The following is a 25,096-nucleotide window of genomic DNA, read 5'->3' as shown; positions in this document are numbered from 1 at the left end:
CATGATAGTACACTACTCTTGAACATTACAGGCATTCTTCAAATAGTGACCCAATACATTTCAGAAAATAAGATTGAGTTGATACGACCATTCCCTTTATTATAGTTTAACTGAGTGGATGGAAGCAGCCAAGAAGGGAAGTTTTTAAATACCAAATCCCCACCTCACTCGAGGAGACTGAGATCTGGGATAATTTGGTTGCTCACTCACTACTTTAACGAGTTCTTGATACTGTGGCTGAGTTGCCTTCTGCTCCTTAAACCTTCAAATTTCTATTAAAAGTGGAAAAAAACTATTTCTCTTTTAAGAATTTAATTACAAAAAATTTAAGTTCTACTCGCTGAGAGTGTAAGTATTGGATTGAAATGGATAGGAGTCGAATGGTTATGGAGAATTCATAAAACCTGGTTGTAGCAGATTAATTACCTATTTCCAGGTTACAAATTAGACAACACGTTGGTTTTAAGTACTCTTGAACTGATAATTAAAAAAATCCTTATACCCTTCAGTTTCAGTAAGTAGCACTTAAATTCTTTGAATGCCCCCTGTAGCTCAGTCAGAGTGCTATATTATGGGATATAGAATAGTCGAGTGCGCTACTGGTAACTTTTGCTTCGCAAACAATTGCATGGCTTTAATATATAACCTACTCTTAGGTGGCAGAGGCGTCCTTTTCTACACTGTTTTATTATCTTTAACTTCTACAACTGTTCTCACAACTATCAATCATGAGTTTCAAATCCTTCGCATTCCAAGTGGTTCTTGTCATCACAATGAGTATTTTGTGTTAAAAATTCTCCCTTTTGTGGTATGGCCTTTCACCTTTGGTTGGGAAATCACAGTGTTACTGTGGTGCCATTGCAGCTATTGGCGATTTTATAATGAATTGCTGTAAATATTTCATGCAAGCTGTGATCTCACGCGTTGTTCTAGGACAACTCAAGTATATCTTAAGTATATGTGGTGCCATTGCCGCTATTGGTGGAATATCAGCTTACACATACCTTAACCTGAAAGAAGCAAAAGGAAAGGCAAGCAACAATTTCCACAGCACAGTTTGTCTCCTTCAAAACTCAGGAGTACAGAAGATGACAACACAAAAGAATCAATTTCTGGATGCAAGATGTTGCAACATATCAGCAGCTAATTTTGTCTTTGTTAATTGCATAAAAGGATCTTATTCATTAAACACACAAAGTTGGTGAAAATTAGTTCGCATGCACATTACCATTTTGTTGGAAAGAAAAATCAACACATCCAAGAAGGATCAAATTCCACCACGAGTAAATTGGAGAGAGGAGAAAGGGGAATAGCGGATATGTGTTATCTTTATAGTGACAGAGGCGCAAATGTCAAGCGTTTCAAGATGTAATAGTATCTGTCTAGTCAAAATTTGATATACAAGCTAGAAGGGGTAATGGAAACAATTAAGATATTTCACCTGCTCCACTCATACTTCAAAAAACCTCATTCAGTCTCAAGAAGATTAGGGAATTGAGGAAAGCTAACTGCTAACTATCAAAAGCAAGAAACCCTGTTTTAGCTCCAAAGGTTAAAAATTCTACATTCCAACGTGATCTCACTGAGAGTGCCTAGTTCCAGCCACATCTTATATACACTTGGAAGAGGATGGCTTTGATCTATCAGTGATGTCTATATTGCATACTTAAGTGATGCAAACAGAAAGTGTAGTTATGGTCTTTATTCTTAGAGGTTTTCTCTGTTCAACAATTTGTTGTTCCAATGAATATTTGCTTGAGGTTGTTGACAAGCACCAGATGTAGGAAGGTCAGATTCAACTGATCTGGTAACAGTTTGAGGTTGCTGGGCCAGGGGCTGAACATTTGATGGTACAGCTATTGTCAGAGATGGATTAATTCCAGGAAAAGAACTATTAGCAGAATGTGCTGGTGCAAAACCAACTTGCTGGTCCTGAGGGAAGTTGTAAAAGTAATTAGCCTGCAGCATTGATAGATCACGTCCAGTTGCCGAGGTCCTGAAATGGGAATCTTCATTCTGCATGCACAAAAGATCAGGTGATATCTCCGTATCAGAATTGGACATAAACCGGTATATGCTTTATGATAGATTCACATAATATGCCACATTTAAATCAAACAAGGATATGAGCTTGTAAAATAACAAATTTGAAACTCAAGCATGACGGTAAAAGTACAAGAATCATGAAGAGTTTGCTACTGAAGTAGGAAGGAATAGAAAGGAGATGGCTCCGTTGCATACTAAAATTAGTTAGAAAAGGAAAAAGGAAAAAAGAAACACAAACCTGTTTTTGCGTGGAGTAAACATTCTTTTCTTTCAGCTCAGATGCACTGAGATCTTCATTGCTAGCTGAACAAACAGGAGCTGTAGTTGCACTGTATGAGACAGTTGAGGACCCATATGAACTGTAGCTAGTAGGAACGCCGAAGTGGTTCAAGTTTCCAGCAATAGCTGCTGGTTTGTACAGAGACGGAAGAGGTAGTTTGACACCAGCAGCATTAACTGATGGTGACATATAAAAGTTGGCAGCAGAAGGTTGCTGAGGGAAGCCACTCGGGCCCAGAAACTGGTGAGCACTCTGTGGCATGTAAAGATGGGGAATGTAAGGGTTATACGGAATATAATTAGGAGGAAATGGTTGCCGGACTAAAGGAAACAAGTGCGGAGGCACGGTGACAGAACTCTGCCCAAGGCCTATGGGTTGAGCCACAGATGAATTAGAGCTCGACATTGAAGGAGCTTGAGAATTCCCACCCTGCAGCAGCCAATGGATATATAAAAACTTAGTCAGACCAAAAATAGCAGACACAAAAAGAGAAGAGATAGAGTGGTGTGGGGAGGGAAGGAAGATAAGGATTTCACTACTTATTGAACATTCCAAAACTCCAAAGGAACTATGGAAATGAACAGCTGACAAGCGCCAAAAGGCACCAAATAAGACGCATAATTTATGTCAAATAGCTTTATTATCAAGCAGAGAAACATTCTTCTACAAGTAAGGTCACAAGAATCTCCAGCAAAATAACTTTCCTAGCAGAAGCAGGGAAAACATTTTCCAAAATTTTCTTTCAAACTTCCCCAACCCCACCCACCCCCAAATCGACACCCTCGCCACCCCTAGACCCCCGACCTCACCTTACTAGGGTCGGGTCTGAGCACGACCCCTATCCCAACCCCCTAACCCCACATTGACCAGAACTTTGACCCATATCCTGACCCTCGACCCTAAGCATGAGCCCAACTTCGACCCTAATACTCGACCCGACTGCAAACCCCAACCTTGGACCCGACCTAGAACCTCGAACCCGACTTAGATCCCTCCTCCCATCCTCAATCCCGACCCCCAACCCTGACCCCTGATTCAGGACCCAATCCCAACCTCAAAACCCATCTTCGAATCCCGATCCAACCTCGACCCCAGACCTGGACCCCAACGCCGCGCTCCCCCCTTCCTCACCCCTCAACCATTTCGTCTCCCATAATGTTTATCTAAATAATATATTTTTCAAAAATTATTTTTTGCTAGCTAACCAAACACCAGAAAATAAGTAAGAAAATCACTTATTTCCAAAATAATATTTTCCAGGAAATCATTTTTAGTGGAAAACATTTCCTTCATACCAAATACGCCCTTAATGTATTTAAGAATTTTACGTTCATATCCATCTCTGTTGGTATAAAAGAAAGCATCGGCTGCATATTAAGTGTCTTACCCTGGACATACACAAGTATAGTTGTTTAAGTTAATTGTTGTCCAACACAAAATGAAGCACCACCACTCAAGAGATGATGTCTACTCTGACTAGTCATGGTCCAGATCAGATCTTGTAGAATGAAAAACTAAATAAACAACTAATCTGCAAGTGAACCGACAAGTTATGCCAAATTTGTTCTACTCTTAAAGTAGTCCTGTTTACCCGAAAAATCGGATAAAGTTGAATTTATGTATGGTTCTAAGGGCAAGTAGATTCCTCTGATATGAAAATAACAATGTATGTATTTATGATGCAAAAATAGAAGATGATGAACAAAGACACTAGGTGAGCTTTAGAAAGATAAACACAATGAATTCTTAATCCCCCTTTCAGAAGTAACTTCTATTACAAACTCTCCTGGCCTTTATAGCCAAGGATTGCTACTTTATCTATAGCAACATGATGGAATAAAAAATTACTAGTGGAGGACCCATGATGGTATGTCTCCTCCTTAATTCCCGCAGAGATTCTCTCCTTTGGTGCGGTTATAACAGCTTTTGTCTGTGAGCTCGATACCGACTCGAGCTCGGTACAGGATCGGAACCTCGGCCTTGATTTCGAGCTAGGTGATCACTTTTGGGCATCGATGTTTGGGACCTGTATCGACCGATGTTACCTCGGTCGGTTCGAACGCCCGGGCTCGACGCCCCCCCATCTCGGAATTCGCTCGGGGTCTCCGTGAAGGTACCCCTCGATTGAAAACGCCGTCCTCGATCGATCTTCACGATCGAGGATCGATTTTAACCGTACACAGATAGCCCCCTCATTTCTCGGAAAGGAGATGATGAGGAACGATGTGATTTCCCTAAGGTTCGATTGAATTGACAATGACGTGCGCGATAGCTGTCCCATCGATTTTGTTTTATTGAGGCATTTAATGCTCGCCAGTCGGTGGTCGGCCACCGCTAGGCTAATCGCCATGCCTTATAAATGATTTTCGCATACAATGTTTCCCACTTCTGTGCTTCCTCTTTTCCCAAATTCTCTCTCATTAGTTTCTCTTATTTCGTCGTTTTGGTGTCGTTTGTACCAAAGTTTTGGTGTCGTTCCCTCTTTCACCTTTCTTTGTGACTTTTCTTCTCGTATCAATGGCTAAAACTTCAAAAATCGTACCTCTCAAGGAGAAAGCTTCTTCCTCACGGCCGTGTGACGATAAGGCGCCGACCGAGCCGTCCGTTCAAGATTATATTCCCGGCCCGTGTATTTTAAAGGCTGATTTTAAAGTGGAGAATCCTTCGTCTGTTCCGGGTCGGTGCGAGCACGTATCGATGTATATGTGCTCTATAGCGGAGGTTAACCTCGAGGCCGTCAGGAAAGATTGTGGCTGGGGTTCTGAGGTTGTGATACAAATTCCCTCATCCGATGAGAGCGTCACTACCTATGTGGAGGGATTTCTGAGTATTTACACCTACCCCTTCACGTTGGGAGCTGTCGATCCTGTGATTTTTGATTTTTGCAGGAGATAACAGGTCACCCTCGGCCAAATTCATCCTTCCTTATGGCGTATAGTCATCTTATTGCGTTTCTTCTCTGTCAAAGCCGGAGGGTTGGATTTTTCTCTGAGCCACCTTATACGACTGTATCGGCCTCAGATTTATCGTGGACTTATTAGGCTATATCGTGGGGCATCGAAGGCTTTGATGTCGAGTATCAATGAAGACAAGGATCGAGGCTGGATGGGTCGGTATGTTCGGGTGAGGACTCGTGATCTTATCCCGGAGGAAAAGATGCCGTTTCCTGAAAAATGGAACTTCGACCGTAAGTGATCCGTGTTTGCTTTTCGCGTCTTTTTCCGTGTTTGCTAATATTGTTTTTCTGATGTCTAGCTGCACCTTGGATGCCACAAGCTGTGCCTGATCTCGAGGATTGGGTTCGAAAGTTAGCCTCGACTTCATCCTATGCCGAGCGCGCTTGGCGTGATTTGGCTAAAGGTAGATGGGATGCCAATAATCATGGTGAGGTTTGGTTCCTGTTTCTCTCGAGGTATATTCTGCGTTCATTTCGTTATTGATTTCTCCCTTGTATATAGGTGTAGCTAGGGATGCCGTTCTGCGGCCTTTGAGCGTTGATGAAGGCAACAAGCCCCCGGTCCTGGAACAGGGGAAAGAAAAGAAACGAAGGGCTTCTTCTCGGCCGGAGGACCCTAAGCCCAAAACTCGAACGGTGAGGAGAAAAATCATTGCCCTTTCGATCGACTCGGTCCATCGACTGAGGGAGGAAGAAGAAGATAGCTCCTCGGCTTTGGTAGTCTGACCCGCGGAGGCAGTCGAGGTCGTTAGAGCCGCTGAGCCAATGGCGGCCGTGCCAATCGGGGTTGGTTCCGAAGACCTAGATCTCGATCGAAGTACTCCGAGTGATTTGCTTGGGGTAATGGCAATGGGCCATTCACCTTCTCTTCCGTCATTTTCTGAGGAGGCATTGAAGGAGGCTCGAGAGCTGAAGGCTCCCGATATCGGTGCTGGCTCAGGTGCAGCAGATCCTTTTAAGGATTATTTTACCGGTGTTGATGACAGTTCCGATATCGGTGATGCCTCTCTTTTGTTAGAGGAAGCTCAACGTTTTATCACTCGGGTAATGATTCTTTCGTACTTGGCTTCTTTGTTCTTTTCCATACAGCTTTTGTTAGGGGAAGCTCCTCGTTTTGATGACAGTTCCTAACTGTGCAGGCCATCGGTAGGTTTCGAGTTGATCTTAGCTAGTGTGAGGCCGAACTCCGGAAGGTCTTAGATGAGAGGGATGACCTTCGACTTCTTTGTAGCAAGAAGGAGGAGGCTATCAAGGACCTTCAAGTGGATTTGGCTAAGGTCCGTGAAGAAAGGGTCGAGCTCGATCAGCCCGTGAACCTTGTTCTATTAAAGTATGGATTCGACTCGACTGTGGAAGTTAACCATCCGTTGTCTCAGTTGCAGCAAAAGATCGAGAAGATCGGGCTACTTCGAGAGGAGGTCGATCAAATCCGGGCCGAATGCAACCAGTGGAAGGAGACTATTGACCGCCTGGCAGCAGAGAAAGAAACCATCTTAACAAAGTTACTATCAGCCGACGTTCAGCTTCGAAATGTCAAGCAAAAGGTGTTGGCTCAGACTAAGAAAATCGATGAGCTTGAGATACGACTTGCTGAGGCTAAGTCGTCGAAAGTCTTGGCGGACAAATCTATCGCTGTATATCGAGCTGATGCTGCCGCTCAGGTAGAGGCCCGGGAAGCGGCGAAGATTGCCGATGCTCGAGCTCATTGGGTTGCCGAACTTGTTAAGTGTAGATCTCGGAGGGAGACCCTCGAGGAGATTCATGCTCGAGGTTTCGATCTTACTGAAGATGTAAGAAAGGCAAAAGAGCTTGAAGCGGAAGCTGAAGCCTTGGCTTCTGATGATGATGACGATGATAACGATGATGGCCTCAAAAGCGGGTCCGGGGGTGGGGAAGACCTCGACCCAGAAGCTTAGAGTCTAATTCTCGTTACCTATAAATTAATTATGTAGGTAATTTCGTGTATATATATGACAAGGTTGATTTTGCTTGTAGAGTTGATGATGATTCAAATATTAACGTAAACTCGTAGCTTTTCCAATGTTTCAAATTCGATTGGGTCTTTGTTTGAACTTGGCAGCCCGTAGGCCCAACGGTCGATTGAGTATTTCGAATAGGAGTAGCCCGTAGACTTAATGTTCGAGTGATTATTTCGAACTCGAGATAATGTGGAAGCCCGTAGGCTTAATATTCGAGTGATTATTTTGAACTCGATGTTGAAGTAACCCGTAGGCTCAATGGTCGGCCGTGTATATCGAACATGATATAGGAGTAGCCTGTAGGCTTAATGTTCGAGTTTTTTTTCGAACTCGAGATTATATGGTAGCCCGTTGCATAATAAATCTCATGCCATTGTACATATGTTTTGGGGCAATCAAATATGAGCATGGTTTATTTTGACCATTTTGGCTCTTACAATTTTTTCTCTATTGTTGTGAGAAGATTTTGTTGCATCTGAACTCGATGTATTTTAGGGCCTGGTGCCCCCCTGTATTCGAGGCCATTCGGGCTAAGCTTCGAAAGTCTCGGATACTATTTTGCCAGTGTAGCACGATTGATGGTTGCCTCATTAAAAACCTTGCCGCAAAAAACCCATTTGGGAAAAGGCCGGTCTAAGGAAAAAAGAGTGCAACATGTGCTTTTGAGCAAAAGAATACTTCCGTTCTTTGTTCGAACTTCTGTACCAGACAGATGAATAAGGCCGGACCTTTGCAGTAGTACCGTTTTAGATGTGATTCATTCCAACTGCTTGATTGCTCTTTGCCGTTTATGATGTCGAGCCTGTACGATCCTTTCCCAAAGTGCTCGAGCACCTGGTACGGTCCTTCCCAATTTGGTCCTAGTTTTCCTTCGTTTGGATTCCGAGTATTGATAGTGACTTTCCTTAATACCAAGTCTCCTGGCTTGAAGTGGCGAAGTTTAGTTCTTCGATTGTAATACCTTTCGATTCGTTGCTTTTGTGCGGCCAACCGGATGAGGGCAGATTCCCGTCCTTCGTCCAATAATTCAAAGCTGGTGTTCATAGCCTCGTTATTTGATTCTTCCGTCATGAATCGAAACCTGGGGCTAGGTTCTCCGACTTCGACTGGTATCAATGCTTCGGAGCCATATACTAAGGAGAATGGGGTCGCCCCTGTACTGGATTTCGATGTTGTTCGGTACGCCCAAAGGACTTCGGGCAGGATTTCTCTCCATTTCCCCTTAGCGTCATTCAATCTCTTTTTCAGATTTTGAAGAATAGTTTTGTTTGTTGATTCGGCTTGTCCGTTTCCACTGGGGTGGTATGGGATTGCTAGTATCCTTCTTATTTTGTGATCTTCGAAGAATTTTGTGATTTTGCTGCCAATGAATTGCTTCCCATTATCACATACTATTTCGGATGGTATTCCGAATCGGCATATGATATGATCCCACAGAAAGTTGATGACCTCTTTTTCTCTTACTTTCTCGAACGCCTGCGCTTCAACCCATTTAGAAAAATAGTCAGTCACAAACAAAATAAATCTGGCTTTACCTGGGGTCGATGGCAGGGGTCCGACGATGTCCATTCCCCATTTCATGAATGGCCATGGTGATAGGACCGAGTGAAGTTGTTCTCCGGGCTGATGGATCATCAGAGCAAACCTTTGACATTTATTGCATTTAGGAACAAATTCTTTTGCGTCTTTGCCCATATCGATCCAATAATATCCTGCTCTGATCACTTTTCGAACTAATATGTCGGCACCGGAATGATTTCCACAAGTGCCCTCATGTACTTCCCGGAGGATGTAATTGGTATCTCCCGGACCTATGCATACTGCCATCGGTCCATCGAATGTTCTTCGATATAACGTTCCGTACGCAGTCAAGGTGAATCGAGCAGCTTTAGTTCTAAGGGTCCTGGACTCTTTGTGGTCTGAAGGGAGCTTTCCGTCTTTTAAGTATTCAATATACTTGTTTCTCCAATCCCAGGTTAAGCTAGTAGAATTTATTTCGGCGTGCCCATCCTCGATTATAGATTTTGAAAGCTGAACGACAGTTTCCGAGTTCAAATCATTCACCTCGACCGATGATCCCAAATTAGCAAGCGCATCGGCCTCGTTATTCTGTTCTCGAGGAACATGTCGTAGACTCCATTGTTTGAAATGGTTCAAAGTGACGAGCAGTTTGTCCAAATACCTTTGCATTCTGTCTTCTCGGACTTCGAAAGTTTTGTTTACTTGACTCACCACTAGCAAAGAGTCGCAATTGGCCTCAACGACCTCCGCTCCCAGATTCCTAGCTAGCTCGAGGCATGCAATTATTGCTTCATACTCGGCCTCGTTGTTAGTTAACCTGATAGTTTTAATATCCTGCCTAATAATGTTACCCCTGGGAGATTTTAAAACTATGCCTAGCCCGGATCCCTTTACGTTCGAAGCTCCGTCCGTAAAGAGGATCCATGCCCTCGTTGATAAATTTGATTTTAACAGTAGTTCTTTTTCGACTTCGGGTACGAGGCTCGGCGTGAAATCGGCCACGAAGTCTGCTAAAATTTGAGACTTGATGGCTGTTCGAGGTCGATATTCGATATCGTACCCGCTGAGTTCGATGGCCCATTTGGCCAATCGGCCCGATAGTTCAGGCCTATGCAAAATATTACGAAGTGGGCAGGTGGTTAATACGCTTATGGGGTGGCATTGGAAGTATGGTCGTAATTTCCTAGAGGCGCTAACCAGTGCAAGCGTAAATTTTTCCAAGTGCGGGTATCTAGTTTCCGCTTCCCCTAAAGTCCGACTTACATAGTAAACTGGAAATTGCGTACCTTCCTCTTCTCGAACTAGGACACCGCTTATGGCGACTTTCGATACTGCCAAGTACAGGTAAAGTTTTTAGTCGGTTTTTGGGGTGTGCAGCAGTGGCGGGTTTGATAGATATCGTTTCAGTTCTTGCAATGCTAGTTGGCATTCCGGTGTCCAAGCGAAGTCGTTCTTCTTTTTGAGTAGGGAGAAGAATTTGTGACTTCGATCTGATGATCTTGAAATGAATCAGCTTAGGGCTGCTATTCTCCCTGTTAACCTTTGCACAACTTTCACGCTGTTCACGATGGTGATGTCTTCAATGGCCTTGATTTTGTCTGGGTTAATCTCGATTCCCCGATTCGACACCATGAAGCCGAGGAACTTACCCGAGCCGACTCCGAAAGCACATTTTTCGGGGTTGAGCCTCATGTTGTATTTCTTTAGAATATTGAACGTTTCCTGCAAATGGGTCAAATGGTCCTCTGCGCGCAGGGACTTGACTAGCATGTCATCAATATAGACTTCCATTGATTTACCTATTTGTTCTTCGAACATTCTATTTACTAGGCGTTGATAAGTAGCTCCTGCATTTTTTAGCCCGAAGGGCATTACGTTATAACAATATGTTCCATATCTGGTCACAAACGAAGTCTTTTCCTGGTCTTCCGGGTTCATCTGGATTTGATTATACCCGGAATAGGCATCGAGAAAAGTAAGGATCTCGTGGCCGGCCGTGGCATCGATCAAGTGATCGATGTTAGGCAGTGGATAAGAATCTTTGGGGCATGCTTTGTTTAAGTCCTTGTAATCTATACACATTCTAAGTTTGTTTCCCTTTTTAGGCACTACGACCACATTGGACAACCATTCGGGGTACTTTACCTCTCTAATGGATCCTATTTTAAGTAGTTTGGTTACCTCATCTTTTATGAATGCGTGCTTCACCTCCGATTGGGGTCTTCTTTTTTGCTTCACTGGACTGAATCTAGGGGACGCACTTAGTCGATGTGTCGTTATGTCCGGCGGGATTCCTGTTATATCTAAATGGGACCAAGCAAAGCAATCAATGTTATTAGTAAGAAATTGAATGATTTTCTTCCTGAGTTCGGGTCTCAAACCCCTTCCCAAGTATACCTTTCGTTCGGGCCAGTGATCGTTCAAAATGATCTGCTCCAATTCCTCAATAGTTGATTCGGTGGCATCGGAGTCATCGGGGGTTACGAAGGATCGAGGGATCCACTGATCACTATCTTCATCGATGCTCCGCTTATCTGGCTGGGTCGGGGCCGATGTCTTTGGTTGCTATTTGGCGTTCTGGTCCGCGATTTGAACCCGATCCATTCACTAGCGAAGACGGAGATGTTGGTTTTGCTTCTTCGATGGAGAACATTTCTTTCGCGGCTGGTTGTTCTCCATACACTATTTTGATGCCTGTCGGTGTTGGGAATTTGAGTACCTGGTGTAGGGTCGAAGGTACATCTCTCATGTTGTGGATCCACGGCCTTCCGAAAAGGGCGCTATATCTCATATCGTCTTCGATCACGTGAAACTTTGTTTTCTGAATTGTTCCGGCGACGTTTATCGGTAGGGTTATCTCACCTTTGGTGGTTTCGCATGCCATATTGAATCCGTTTAAAACCAAAGTTGCGGATACGGCCCGGTCTTGTAGGCCGAGCTGTTTTACGACCTTCGATCTGATGATATTGGCCGAGCTACCTGGATCAATTAACACACGCTTAATCTTAATTTTATTCATGAGTACGGATATTACCAGTGCATTGTTATGGGGTTGGATGATTCCCTCTGCATCTTCATCATTGAACGATAAAGTCCTTGGGGGAGTGTAATCCTGAATCCGAGGTCGCTTTTCCCTTACAATTGACGTTTTAGCGCATTTGAGTATAGGTCCCTGAGGGGTATCGACGCCGCCGATGATCATGTGAATGATGTGCTGTGGCTCTTCTTCTTCGTTTCATTTGCCGAAGTCCCTATTTTTAAAATGGTTTTTCGCCCTATCACTCAAAAATTCCCTAAGGTGCCCTTTGTTAAACAAGCGGGCTACTTCCTCTCTTAATTGTCTGCATTCTTCCGTTTTGTGACCATGGGTGCCATGATACTCGCATATTTGATTGGGATTCCTTTGGGCTAGATCGGTCTGCATGGGTCGAGGCCATCGGGTATCTTTGATGCGTCCGATGGCCGATACGACGGCGGATGCGTTGATGTTGAAATTATATTCCGATAATCGAGGAACTTCTACAGGATCAGCATGTTTATCAAAACATCTCTTGCTCATAAGTCCCCGAGAAATTTGCCCCCGATCATATCTGCGGTTATTCCCAACTGTCTCGTGCGCCGAACTGTGGTTCACCCGATCTGTGACGTACGATTGATATCGGTCTTTGTTTGACCTTTGTCTTTTCAGAGACAGGAGAATTCCTTCTGTACTTACAAGAATGCTACTTAGGGAGAAGAATCTCTTGACTCAGGAGCACCTGAATCTATTCTTTCTGTGTCCCACATCCGCCTATGTTAAAGCATCCGCCCATTCCTCAGTGAAAGGAAATGCTACTCAGGGATCAAAAAAGAAAGCTGGTGCCTCGTCAGAAAGACTTGGTTCGTAGAGTAGAGGCCTTTCCCCAAGATATTGGTTTTGATTTCAGCTTTCTTTTTTTTTTTTTCAGGGGTCCAGAAGGCTAAAAGGTGGGGGAGAAGGAAGCCGAACCTCTAATCGACCTGGACACATAAATAATTCTCGGCGTCGAGAGAGATTTGAGATTCCGTAAGTAACTCAGTGAGTGCTTTCTAAGAAGGGCTTGGAAGAAGAAAATGAAATAGGAACAACCGCGCTGGTCGTAATAGATCGACTTTCATGCTAGTTCTTGCTCCAGCATGAAAGTTCCATTTCAGGGAAGGACGACGTACTATGATACTTTCTGTTTTGTCGTCTCTGCTGGTTTCCTTCAGAATTTTAGTAGTTGCGTGGTTCTGACGTGTGGGTTCATACGAAAATCTCAATTGATCGTCTTCGACCCTGATTTTCGATTGGTACCGATTGTGTATATCCGTCCAAGTTATTGCAGGGTATTCGATCAAGCTTTGTTTCAGCCGACGTGATGCTGTCGAACTCAGTTCGTTCAACCCTTGGGTGAAAGCTTGTACGGACCAGTCGTCTGTTACTGGTGGCAAATCCATGCGTTCCATTTGAAACCGGGATACGAATTCCCTCACTATTTCGTCACCCCCTTGTGTTACTTTGAATAGATCTGATTTCCTCGTTGCGACCTTCACGGCACCAGCATGTGCTTTTACGAACGAATCTGCTAACATGGCAAAAGAATCGATAGAATTCGGTGGCAAGTTGTGATACCAGATCATTGCTCTTTTAGCGAGGGTCTCTCCGAACTTTTTCAATAATATAGGCTCGATCTCCTCGTCTTCCAAATCGTTGCCTTTGATGGCACATGTATAGGAGGTGAGATGTTCGTTAGGATCGGTCGTGCCTTTATATTTGGGAATTACGGGCATACGAAACTTTTTTGGGATCGGTTTCGGGGCCGCGCTTGATGGGAAAGGCTTTTGTATGAATTTCTTCGAATCCAGCCCTTTCATCATGGGCGGAGTCCCCGGGATCTGATCGATCCTAGCATCATATGTTTCGAATTTTTTGTCATTGGCTTCGACTTGCTTTGTGAGCTCCTCGAGCAGTTGAGCAATTTCAGGAGCGGTTCCTGATTTTCGCTCGTTCGGTTTCACTGTGTCGGGTTCCGTTCTGGGGGTTACTTCTCGAAGAAGCGGATTGGAGTTTGGATTACTCCGCATATGAGTTTGGCTCTGTAACTGGGCTATCGCTACTTGTTGGGCTTGTAGCATTTCGAAAATCATGCGCAAGCTGACCCCGATTTCCCCCGTGCCGTGGGTGTCTCGGGCTATGGGTCGAGCGCCACCCTGAATGCTTCTTTCCTGCTCGGAACGTTGATTTGCTTCTAGAGCTATTCGTGAATTGATATCTACTGGTACTTCGGCTCGAATTTCGGGTTCCTCGATTCGAGCCTCGTTGACGTTGTTGGGTAGCCATTCGGCCACGAGCACCAAGTTATTGGTTTCATCCTGAAGGCCGGCTTCGAGGTCGATTGACAGAGCCATTGCTGACATGAAGTTGTAAGCTGGAATGTGCTGTATGTTTGTATCAAATAATCACTTGTTATCCTTAGCCCCACGGTGGGCGCCAAACTGTTTACCCGAAAAATCGGATAAAGTTGAATTTATGTATGGTTCTAAGGGCAAGTAGATTCCTCTGATATGAAAATAACAATGTATGTATTTATGGTGCAAAAATAGAAGATGATGAACAAAGACACTAGGTGAGCTTTAGAAAGATAAACACAATGAATTCTTAATCCCCCTTTGAGAAGTGACTTCTATTACAAACTCTCTTGGCCTTTATAGCCAAGGATTGCTACTTTATCTATAGCAATATGATGGAATAAAAAATTACTAGTGGAGGACCCATGATGGTATGTCTCCTCCTTAATTCCCGCAGAGATTCTCTTCTTTGGTGCGGTTGTAACAACTTTTGTCTGTGAGCTCGATACCGACTCGAGCTCGGTACAGGATCGGAACCTCGGCCTTGATTTCGAGCTAGGTGATCACTTTTGGGCATCGATGTTCGGGACCTGTATCGACCGATGTTACCTCGGTCGATTCGAACGCCCGGGCTCGATCTCGGAATTCACTCGGGGTCTCCGTGAAGGTACCCCTCAATTGAAAACGCCGTCCTCGATCGATCTTCACGACCGAGGATCGGTTTTAACCGTATACAAGTCCTTCAATTGCCCACACAGCAAGATCTACTCATTCAAATTATTTATAGAGTTACCATTGTCTTATGTAACGGGCAATTGACTAAGTATTCAATTTGACAGCACAGACAGAAGCAAGGGCAAAAGAATACTTTAGAATGAAATATGGAGAGTAGAGATGTTTTAGGGCCACAATGACATACTTGCTGTTCTGGTCCCTCAATACGTACAAGTTGGGGCCCTAGCATGGGTGGTACAAAACCCAAGCTATAATCACTGGGCGTCTGCAGAAGTGGCAATAGTGAGCCTGCAGGTACTTCCGGCCTTGACTGATCATACACAGGAGAGGCACCAGATACCTCAAAAGGTGATATATTTTCAAATCCATGCTTGTGTGAAAGCGGATTGTCAGGATAATCACCTCCCTGAGCTGCTGAAGATGCATCCTGGTAGCTGCAATAAGTTCTGTATGGTGATGAGAGAAAAGAGTACTCAGTGTAAGCATAATGACATGGTCATCCTTGTGTGACTATAAGCTACACTTGAAAAAATCTTGACAGTCCAGAGGCAATTTTGTAGAATCTTCATCAAAATGTTATACATGATTACAAAAGAATATTGGCAAGCTCTCAGACCACAACAAATCAGTAAAAATGCTTCAGTAGACACATTAGATATATAAAATCACAAATGAATACAAAAGCATGACATGTCACTCGTTACCGACCTCCCGGTTTCCATGGAAGTTCTATCATTAGCTGGAACAGTCTCCACAGGCATCGAGTCTTTGCCGCAGCTTATGCTTGGATCAAATTGTGGATCCAAACTACCAAAAGTCAATCCACTCCTAAAAGATTCAGGTACTTGAAGATGATTCGGAAAAATAACAGGCTGACAACGGGAAGAGATATTTAACTTCTCCAATTTCATGTCAAGCTGTGGAACTGCTTTTTCCATGGCAGAATTTAGCTTATAAAGTGAAGATAAATGGGCTCCCTGTGCAACAGCTGCAGCCTGAGATGGCAATACTGCATAAAGATTATGATAAAGTGAGATTACCAAGAAAGGAAAAGGAAAAAAGAAAATCTGAATCACAAAAGTCCTCCTTTCCTCCTCCTCAAAAGCAACGCATGGGTAAACTCACAATGGTTATGTTATTATTAGCTGATTTTTCTTGAAAGCCGACCAAATTCAATGGTTCAACAAATGATATACCAGGTAGCAGTTATCCGCGTGAAATGGACTTATAAGATAGAGCTAGCTATTTCTCTCATGTGTATCTTTGAAACCACATTTATAATAATACTAAGATTTGACATTAAGCAACTTAAATAAACACAAGAGCTCCATCTAAATTACTTAATTGAAGAAGGTTGTAGCCCCCTTAAACTCAAAAACTTTCAAAAAAGATAAAAAAGAGAGCCAAAATAAATTGAAGTGGTACCTTCTGAATGACCTTTATTTTGTTTGGAATGCTGACTTTCACGATTAATTGTAACAACTGATTGTGTAGCTGTGACTGAAACTCCCTGGGGTTCTTTTGGTTCAGTGGTGTTTATGTAGTTGACAGTTCCAATGACGGCATGAGCATTCTGGGGAGCACTTTGACAAGCGTCTAATCTTCCCTCATTCACAGGAGACACAATGGACTCGGTAGCAGTACGCTGGCTACCTATCTCACGTTTTATTGTACCAACTGTTCCTGGATTTTGGGTATTCAAGGCTGGAACTAGAACAGGATCTGATGCAGAGGTGTAGACATCAGATACCAATGCTGAAGTTGTGCTTGTCACAAGCTCATTAGGTCTTGATATGACAGTTTTATTTTGAAATCTGGTTCCAGGTGCAAAGGTGGGGGTGGGGGCAGGAGTGGGGCCAGGATCCAAGTTTGGATGATGGTTTATTAAATTAGGAGGTAGAGTTGAAACTTTTGCCAACTTGTTTACATTAACAAAGGAAGTAACTCTACTGTAACTAGGATCATCTGCAGATACCTTAATGGCAGATTTCTTGCTAGGATGTGTATTAGTATCTTCTGTTTTATGTGCAACCGGCATGGAGGTCTTAGAACTTCTATCCTTCGACCTATTGACTCTACTTTCTTTCTTAACGTATCCTCTGCCACTGGCATCTGCTGACAATAAAGAAAAGGGGGTAAGTTAACACTGCAAGCCATAAATAGAGAAAATTACATCTCCTCTATCAATATGAAACCCTCTTCCAAATTCCAACAGATGCCATGCTATATAACTGATAAGGGACCATATATATATATATATATATATATATATATCAAAGTACATGAAGGAAGGGCCAACACTACAACAGGAAAAAAAAGTAAAGAACATGCTCTATCAACCTATCAAGTATGATTTAAGGGCGATAGATGCAATTTGAACCATGAAAGAGGTTCTAGTTCTTCTCATTTGACAAGCAGATAGCAATATCGTACACCAAATTTATATACACGCTAAATCATCCTTAAGGCTTGTACAAATTATTCTGACAAATAAAGCACATTCTTGAAAAGAGAGAATTTTGTCCTTTTCTGTGTGTGAGGAGAAGCAGATGATTTCCAAAGAAAGAAAGATCATTCAACAAACACTATCATCGTCTTGTGTCTTAACCTTGTGACAGTGAAGAATATGAGAAAATTTAACTTGTATCTTTTCAATAAACTTGACACCTTTTCTTCAAATGATAAGTGACGTGCAGACCCCAGCTATGACTGTTTAAAGAAGAAAGTAGCTAGTGGATGGTATACTTGAACAGCCAGCAGACGAAGTATTATAGAGGATAACTCTTTTCTTTGGTCATGAAAGTTCTCAGCTATTCTTCAATTGTATGCTCAAAGACTCAAAAGGATATAACAAAATTCAATACAAAACATCCTGGATGCTCAAAATAAGCAGGAGAGATATCGATCATGATCATGAGCACATTTAACTCTTATCCCAGGTTGAAGTCCCATATATACCATTAGTGATGTAATTTGCAGAAATTTTCTCACGACCACTCCTAGCCCCTCTCTGCTGCATGCCTGATATCCACCTGTAATTCTCAGAAGTTTGGCTGCTGGCTTTCTGTGACAAGCAGATGGTGAAACTATGAATGATCAAGCTAAGTGAAAATTTTGTAATCTTAGTTGATGGAAATGCTTACTGCTTTCTTTCTGTCTCGTTTCCTTTTGACCTCATGAAAAGTATCTGCAGAATTAGGTAGTTTTATTTTTTTGGCGAAGAAAACAATGATGTAATAGGTTAAACAATTACATGAATGCACGACAGAATATGAAACTTAATATCTGCCACAAAAATTATAAAAATAAGCAAAGCAAGAGATTGGTATAGTAGTTTAATTTGTAGACCTGGAATCAACAACAAATAAGGAATACAAGAATGTTCCTAGTTGCCATATAATCAGATACTGACATGAGAGTTCTAGGCATAGATGAACCCTGCCCTAAAAGCATAAAAAGGGAAGAAACAAAAACAACTAGAAGTGTTTTGCTTCTTGTTCTTCCCTGCAGCACCAAGAGTATACTAAATCTAATTAGCAAAACTGACCAGATATTCACAAAATTAGACACAAAAATGCTCCAATAAGTAAACAACTGCAGTTGTTTATATTGAGTAGGAAGTTAGGTGGATGGAGCAAACCTATTGTTGTATGTGAAAGAAAGAACAGTAGAAAAAACAAAAGAAAGAAAAGTCGAAAAGAGATGAAAATATGATGTAAGCGCTTACGTCGGCATTCTTATGATGTAAACGCTTACACCGGCGTTCTTATGATGTAAGCGCTTACATGGACATTCTTACGATGTAAGCGCTTAATTCGACAGGACATTCAAATGCCTATAAATAGGGGTCTACATTTCCATTTGTAGATCATCCCTCAACTTCTTCTTTCTCTCTTCAATTAATAAAGAGCTACTCTTTGTGTGGCCGTGGAGTAGGAAAAAATTGCCGAACCACGTAAATCTTGTCTTGTTTTGTCTTGTGTAATTTATTGCTTTTCTCTCTTAAAAATTGTTTCCCTTCTATTAACCTGATACACTTTCCAACAACTGGTATTAGAGCACAGACAGTATAATTTTGATAGAAAAGTACAGTATTGGTGTAGGTACTATTCACAAGAATAGTACGACACTATTGATCATCGTTACTATTCACATGCACTATTCACATAAATCTTTTTGTGAAAAATGGCATCGGAAGAAGGAAAGTTTAAGATTGACAAGTTCAATGGCAAAGATTTTGGATTCTGAAAAATGCAAATAGAGAATTATTTGTACCAGAAAAAATTATACTTACCTCTAACCGAAGTAAAACCAGAGACTATGGCCAAAGCGGATCGGGATCTATTAGATCGCCAAGCTTTTGGTGTGATTCATTTGACGCTAACACGAAATGTGGCGTTTAACATCATTAACGAGAAGACCACTGCAGGCCTGATGAAGGCATTATCAAATATGTACGAGAAGCCATCTGCTTCAAATAAGGTCTATTTGATACGTCGATTATTCAACTTAAAGATGACAAAAGGTGGATCAGTCAAGGAACATATCAATGAGTTTAATATAATATTAACTCAGTTAAGTTCTGTTAATATAACATTCGATGATGAAGTCAGGGCGTTGATTCTACTATCATCTCTACCGGAGAGTTGGTCTGCAACGGTAACTGCAGTTACCAGTTCATCGAGAAATACCAAACTCAAATTGAATGATATTAGAGACTTGGTTCTAAGCGAAGATATTCGTCGAAAAGAATCAAGTGATTCCCCAGGTTCTACTTTTAATATTGAAAGCAGGGGGAGAAGCAACCAAAGAGGACAAAGTCATGGTCGTGGCAGATCAAAGTCAAGGAGAAGAGGGCAATCCAAAAATCGCAAGGACATTACTTGTTGGAATTGCGATAAAAAGGTTCACTACAGTAGTCAATGTAAAGAACCAAAGAAGAAGAAGGAAGAAAATTCAGCAAATGTAATTGCTGAACAAGTCAGTAATGCACTAATTTGTTGTGCAGACAGTCCAATCGAATCTTGGATTCTGGACTCAGGTGCATCTTTTCACTCTACATCATGCAAAGAATTATTGCATAATTATATTGCTGGAAAATTCAGGAAAGTTTATCTAGCAGACGGCGAACCTTTGGACATTGCCGGGAAAGGTGAAGTTCATATAAAGTCTTCACAAGGCACGCTATGGAAATTACAAAATATCCGACATATTCCTGGCCTCAAGAAAAATCTAATATCTATGGGTCAGATTGACAGTGAAGGATATACAACAACATTCGGTAACGGATCGTGGAAGATAACCAAAGGAAATTTGGTTGTGGCACGAGGCTTTAAAAGAGGAACACTATATGCAACTGCAATACAAAAAGATACTATAGCAACAGTTGATCATGGTCGTGATACAACATTGTAGCACCGGAGGCTAGGGCATATGAGTAAGAAGGGAATGAAGTTATTGGTATCCAAAGAAAAGTTGCCAAACCTAAAACATGTTAAATTAGGTTTGTGTGAAGATTGCATTTACGGGAAACAAAAGAGAGTTAGTTTCTCAAAGGTGGGAAGGACGCCAAAGAAAGAGAAGCTGGAACTAGTGCATACAGATGTGTGGGGACCAGCTCCTATAACTTCTCTAGGCGGCTCACGCTATTATGTCACCTTCATTGATGATCCCACAAGAAAGATATGGGTTTATTTTCTGAAAAATAAATCTGATGTGTTTGTTACCTTTAAAAGATGGAAAGCTGAAGTTGAAAATTAGACAAGTCTAAAGTTAAAATGTCTGAAGTCTGACAATGGGGGAGAGTATGATAGCCAAGAGTTCAAAGCATTTTGCTCGGAGAATGGGATCAGACTGATCAAGACAGTTCCTGGAACACCGGAACAAAATGGCATTGCTGAGAGGATGAACAGAACCCTAAATGAACGAGCAAGAAGTATGAGAATACATTCTGGATTGCCGAAGTATTTTTGGGCCGAGGCTGTTAACACAGAAGCTAACCTTATAAATAGGGGACCCTCTGTACCGCTGAATTTTGAAATTCCTGAGAAGGTATGGACATGAAAGGAGGTAACTCTCTCCCATCTAAATTTTTTTGGTTGTGTTGCTTATGTGCATGTAAACTCTAATGATAGAGATAAACTTGATCCTAAAGTCAAGAAATGTTTCTTTATTGGCTATGGTAATGATAATTTTGGTTATCGATTTTGGGATGACCAGAATAGAAAGACTCTAAGACACAGGAATGTCACATTTAATGAAAATATGATGTACAAGGACAAGCTTGAAGTAGAACCAACCAGCATCAGCAAACAGACATCTGAAACAGTTGAGTTAGAAGAAATCTCAGAAAATGATATGGCTAGAGGGATTACAATTGATTCTGAAATTGAAGATGAAGAACTAGAAGCCGAATCTGGATCAGAACCAGAACAGGAATCGGAACCAGAGATAGAATCAAATGCAGAACCAAATCTGGAGTCAGGACTTGAATCAAATTCGGGTTCAGTTACTCCTGAACCTATATTGAGGAGATCAAAAAGAGTCACGAATGCTCCAGATAGGTTAACTCTCTTTCTTCACTATTTATTTCTAACTGGTGCTGGAGAACTAGAGCATTTTGTTGAAGCAATGCAAGTGATAGACTCTGATAAGTGGAAGCTAGCCATGAAAGAAGAAATGCATTCTCTTCAAAAGAATAAAACATGGATACTTACAGAGTTACCAAAAGGAAAGAAAGCATTGCAGAACAAATGGGTGTACAGAGTCAAGGAAGAGCATGACGGTAAAGAGAGATACAAAGAACGATTAGTAGTAAAAGGCTTTCAGCAGAAGGAAGGAATTGACTACACCGAGATCTTCTCTCCTGTAGTTAAATTAACTACTATCAGGTTGGTGCTAAGTATCATAGCTACAGAAAATTTACATTTGGAGCAACTAGATGTTAAAACTGCTTTCTTGCATGGTGACCTTGAAGAAGACATCTACATGAAGCAACCTGAAGGTTTTCAAGTTTTTGGTAAAGAAAACCTTGTGTGTAAGTTGAAGAAGAGTTTGTATGGTTTGAAACAAGCTCCCCGACATGCATAACAATGGTTTCACACGATGTGAGATGGACCATTGCTGTTATATCAAAAATCTTGATGAATCATATATCATTTTACTATTGTATATTGATGATATGCTAATTGCAAGATCTAGCACAAATGAGATCAACTTGGTTAAGCAACAACTGGCGGAGGAGTTTGAAATGAAAGACTTAGGACCAGCTAAGCAAATGCTTGGAATGAGGATTAGCAGATGCAGGTCAGAAGGAACCTTAAAGTTGTCTCAAGAAAAGTATATACAGAAGGTACTAAGCAGGTTCAGTCTTCATGATGCAAAGACCAGAAGCACTCCACTCGGAAGCTATCTTAATTTATCAAAGGGCCAATCACCTAAGACATATGAAGAAAGGAAGTATATGTCCAAAGTTCCATATGCTTCAGCAGTAGGAAGCTTGATATATGCTATGGTTTGCACTAGACCTGACATAGCTCATGCAGTTGGAGTTATCAGTAGATACATGTCAGATCCAGGAAAGGAGCATTGGGAAGGTGTAAAATGGATATTGCGATATCTCAAAGGCACCTCAGGTATGACACTTTGTTTTAAAAAGAGAAATATTATCTTACAAGGTTTTGCTGATGCAAATTTAGGCGACGATCTAGATAGTCGAAAAAGTACAACATGCTACGTGTTCACCTTGGGTGGTACTGCTGTTAGCTGGATGTCCAGACTTCAAAAAAGTGTTTCTCTATCTACCACTGAAGCAAAGTACATGGTAATTTCAGAAGCTGGAAAAGAGATGATTTGGCTCAAGAATTTTCTTAAAGAGCTAGGTAAAGAGCAGAACAATTGTGAGCTTTTCAGCGATAGCCAGAGTGCAATTCATCTTGCCAGGAATACAGTGTTCCATGCAAGATCGAAGCATATCCAGTTGAGGTATCATCATATCCGAGAATTGATAAGTGAAGAAGCTCTTTCCCTACAGAAGATTCTAAGATCAAAGAACCCGTCAAACATATTGACCAAAGTTGTCGGTGTTGACAAATTGAGGCTGTGCACTGCCTCAGTTAGCCTTCAAGACTGATAGCGTGAAGGCGCCACCAGAGAATAACAAATATTTTTTTAAATTTCTTTCTTGATGTAACATAGGTTTGAGGGGGAGATTGATAGGAGCAAACCTGTTGTTGTATGTGAAAGAAAGATCAGTAGAAAAAACAAAAGAAAGAAAAGTCGAAAAGAGATGAAAATATGATGTAAGCGCTTACGTCGGCATTCTTATGATGTAAGCGCTTAACTCGATAAGGCATTCAAATGCCTATAAATAGGGGTCTACATTTTCATTTGTAGGTCATCCTTCAACTTCTTCTTTCTCTCTTCAATTAATAAAGAATTATTCTTTGTGTGGCCGTGGAGTAAGCAAAAATTACTGAACCACGTAAATCTTGTCTTGTTTTGTCTTGTGCAATTTATTGCTTTTCTCTCTTAAATATTGTTTCCCTTCTATTAGCCTGACACGCTTCCCAATAATTTTTAAAGTGTAATTTTCTAGCAATATAGTATAATTTTTCGGCAAAGGGGTGTCAAATTGACTTGGTTGAATGTGGCTGCACCACTGCCTGCTATTTGGAAACACAAATAAGACATTGGTCTAAATATACCACACATTGGCGAACCACATACAAGGAAGGAGATATCAACGCGTTGCCTAAGTAGAGTTGTATACAGGTAAAACCGAGCCTGTTGAACACCTCAGTTTCTCGGTGAGGCAAACGGAGCTGGGACATGACCGTAAGGAATCAGAATCAGGGCAGATCCCCTCGTATCGGAGTTCGAGCAAAACACCTGCCCTCGGAGGCATCAGGACCACGTGCTCCGGGTACGATTCGAGTCCCAAGACTTTGGAGAGCATTGCCAAACACCACACATAACTAACAAAGGGTCGTGATATCCGTGCCCGACCGGACGTCACGGCGTAAATCTCAGCCCGTATCAAGGATGGATCAGTGATTGGCGAAAAGAGAGATTTTACCCTTTTTTCGAATTGTACTTAAGATAAAACTCCCCTACTATATAAAGGAAAAACTAACTATTCATTAGGGATATTGTAACATGCATATCAACGCAATTTACCTCCATTCTCTCTGTTATCCAAAGTTCTTATCTTTGTTCATCAGTTCTTCATAAGTGTAAGCTCGGGATCGAAGGCAGGTTCTTCATTGAGCCATTAACCGAACCCAGGATCACTCTTATCATTGGTTTGTCCATTTATTACATCTTTCATTTGCTTAATCTAATGCCATCAATCACTTGTATTGAATTAATCCACATATCCTTAAAACCACATATAAATTTAATTATTATCTATTTTTAAGGAAAAACAAGAATAAAAACATAATACGTATAAAATTTGGAGTCACCTTAATATAAGAGAAATACATGTTCAAATCCGAGGTGTGACATTATTGAATATTTTTATAAACCGTTAGAATTCGTGACTCCGCCACTACTACCACGAAGAGAATTGAGAATTGTGTGATACCCAACTCCACAGAGGATCCTTCAAGCTTAATTAATTGAAGGAAACTATATGACTGCTTCTTATGACAAATAAACTCATCAGAAGCAGAACAAAAGATCAATCAATTAAAGTGGAGATATACCAAGATACAAAAGCTTCTGAGCGGTCTCATTAGGATCCATATTGCATTCTTTGAGCATAGTATAAATGTCATCATCGCTGTGTTTTCCACCAGCGATCTCCTTTATATCATGGATCGTCTTCCCTACATTGCTCGGAATCATCGAACTGCCGGTGCTCATATCAAGGAATTGCGGCAAATATTCAAGATCAGAATGAGAGAATTGATTAGAGATTCACATGTACGCGAGACAGTAGGAGCATGCATATTTAATAGATCTATCGCCTCTGCATGTTTATGCAAATCATTATTCTATTAACTTTTTTCTTTTTTCCCACAATATTAAGATAATGAGGTTTGGTTAAATTGAAAGAATGTGGTGTAATTTAGAGTAATAATAGTTTTATTTTTTATTCCATGTCCGATATTCATATTGAGGTCCAATGGTGTATGTTATTTATTGTCTTAACTAGTTTCTGGATAAGCATTTTACGTGTGTACCCTAATTCAATGAATATATTTTTAAAAAAAATTATATAACTAA

At 41.5% G+C, this 25,096-nt stretch overlaps 1 protein-coding gene across 1 annotated transcript; it reads right to left on the bottom strand.

The window, feature by feature from the left end:
• Positions 1 to 1,295: 1,295 nt before the first annotated feature.
• On the bottom strand, positions 1,296 to 24,879 carry LOC104119890 (GBF-interacting protein 1-like). The gene is made up of 8 exons (XM_070181538.1): positions 24,574 to 24,879; positions 18,010 to 18,053; positions 17,825 to 17,930; positions 16,292 to 16,978; positions 15,575 to 15,875; positions 15,051 to 15,312; positions 2,285 to 2,755; positions 1,296 to 2,016 (listed from the first exon to the last, which is right to left on the bottom strand). Exons 1-8 carry the CDS (start codon positions 24,731 to 24,733, stop codon positions 1,708 to 1,710), a joined length of 2,340 nt encoding a protein of 779 aa, XP_070037639.1. The 5' UTR covers positions 24,734 to 24,879; the 3' UTR covers positions 1,296 to 1,707.
• Positions 24,880 to 25,096: the final 217 nt, after the last annotated feature.

Source organism: Nicotiana tomentosiformis, chromosome 7, assembly GCF_000390325.3.
Source record: "Nicotiana tomentosiformis chromosome 7, ASM39032v3, whole genome shotgun sequence".
Classification (NCBI taxonomy): domain Eukaryota; kingdom Viridiplantae; phylum Streptophyta; class Magnoliopsida; order Solanales; family Solanaceae; genus Nicotiana; species Nicotiana tomentosiformis.
The sequence above is the reverse complement of the archived record's forward strand: the minus strand, read 5'-3'. Positions and strand labels throughout refer to the sequence as shown.

Coding starts and splice junctions, on each gene's coding strand:
- LOC104119890 (XM_070181538.1), bottom strand. CDS start 24,733: ATGAGCACCGGCAGTTCGATGATTCCGAGCAATGTAGGGAAGACGATC. Junction 15,313..15,574: donor ACTTCCATGGAAACCGGGAG/GTCGGTAACGAG, acceptor ATCACCATACAG/AACTTATTGCAGCTACCAGG. Junction 2,756..15,050: donor TTGAGGGACCAGAACAGCAA/GTATGTCATTGT, acceptor TGGCTGCTGCAG/GGTGGGAATTCTCAAGCTCC.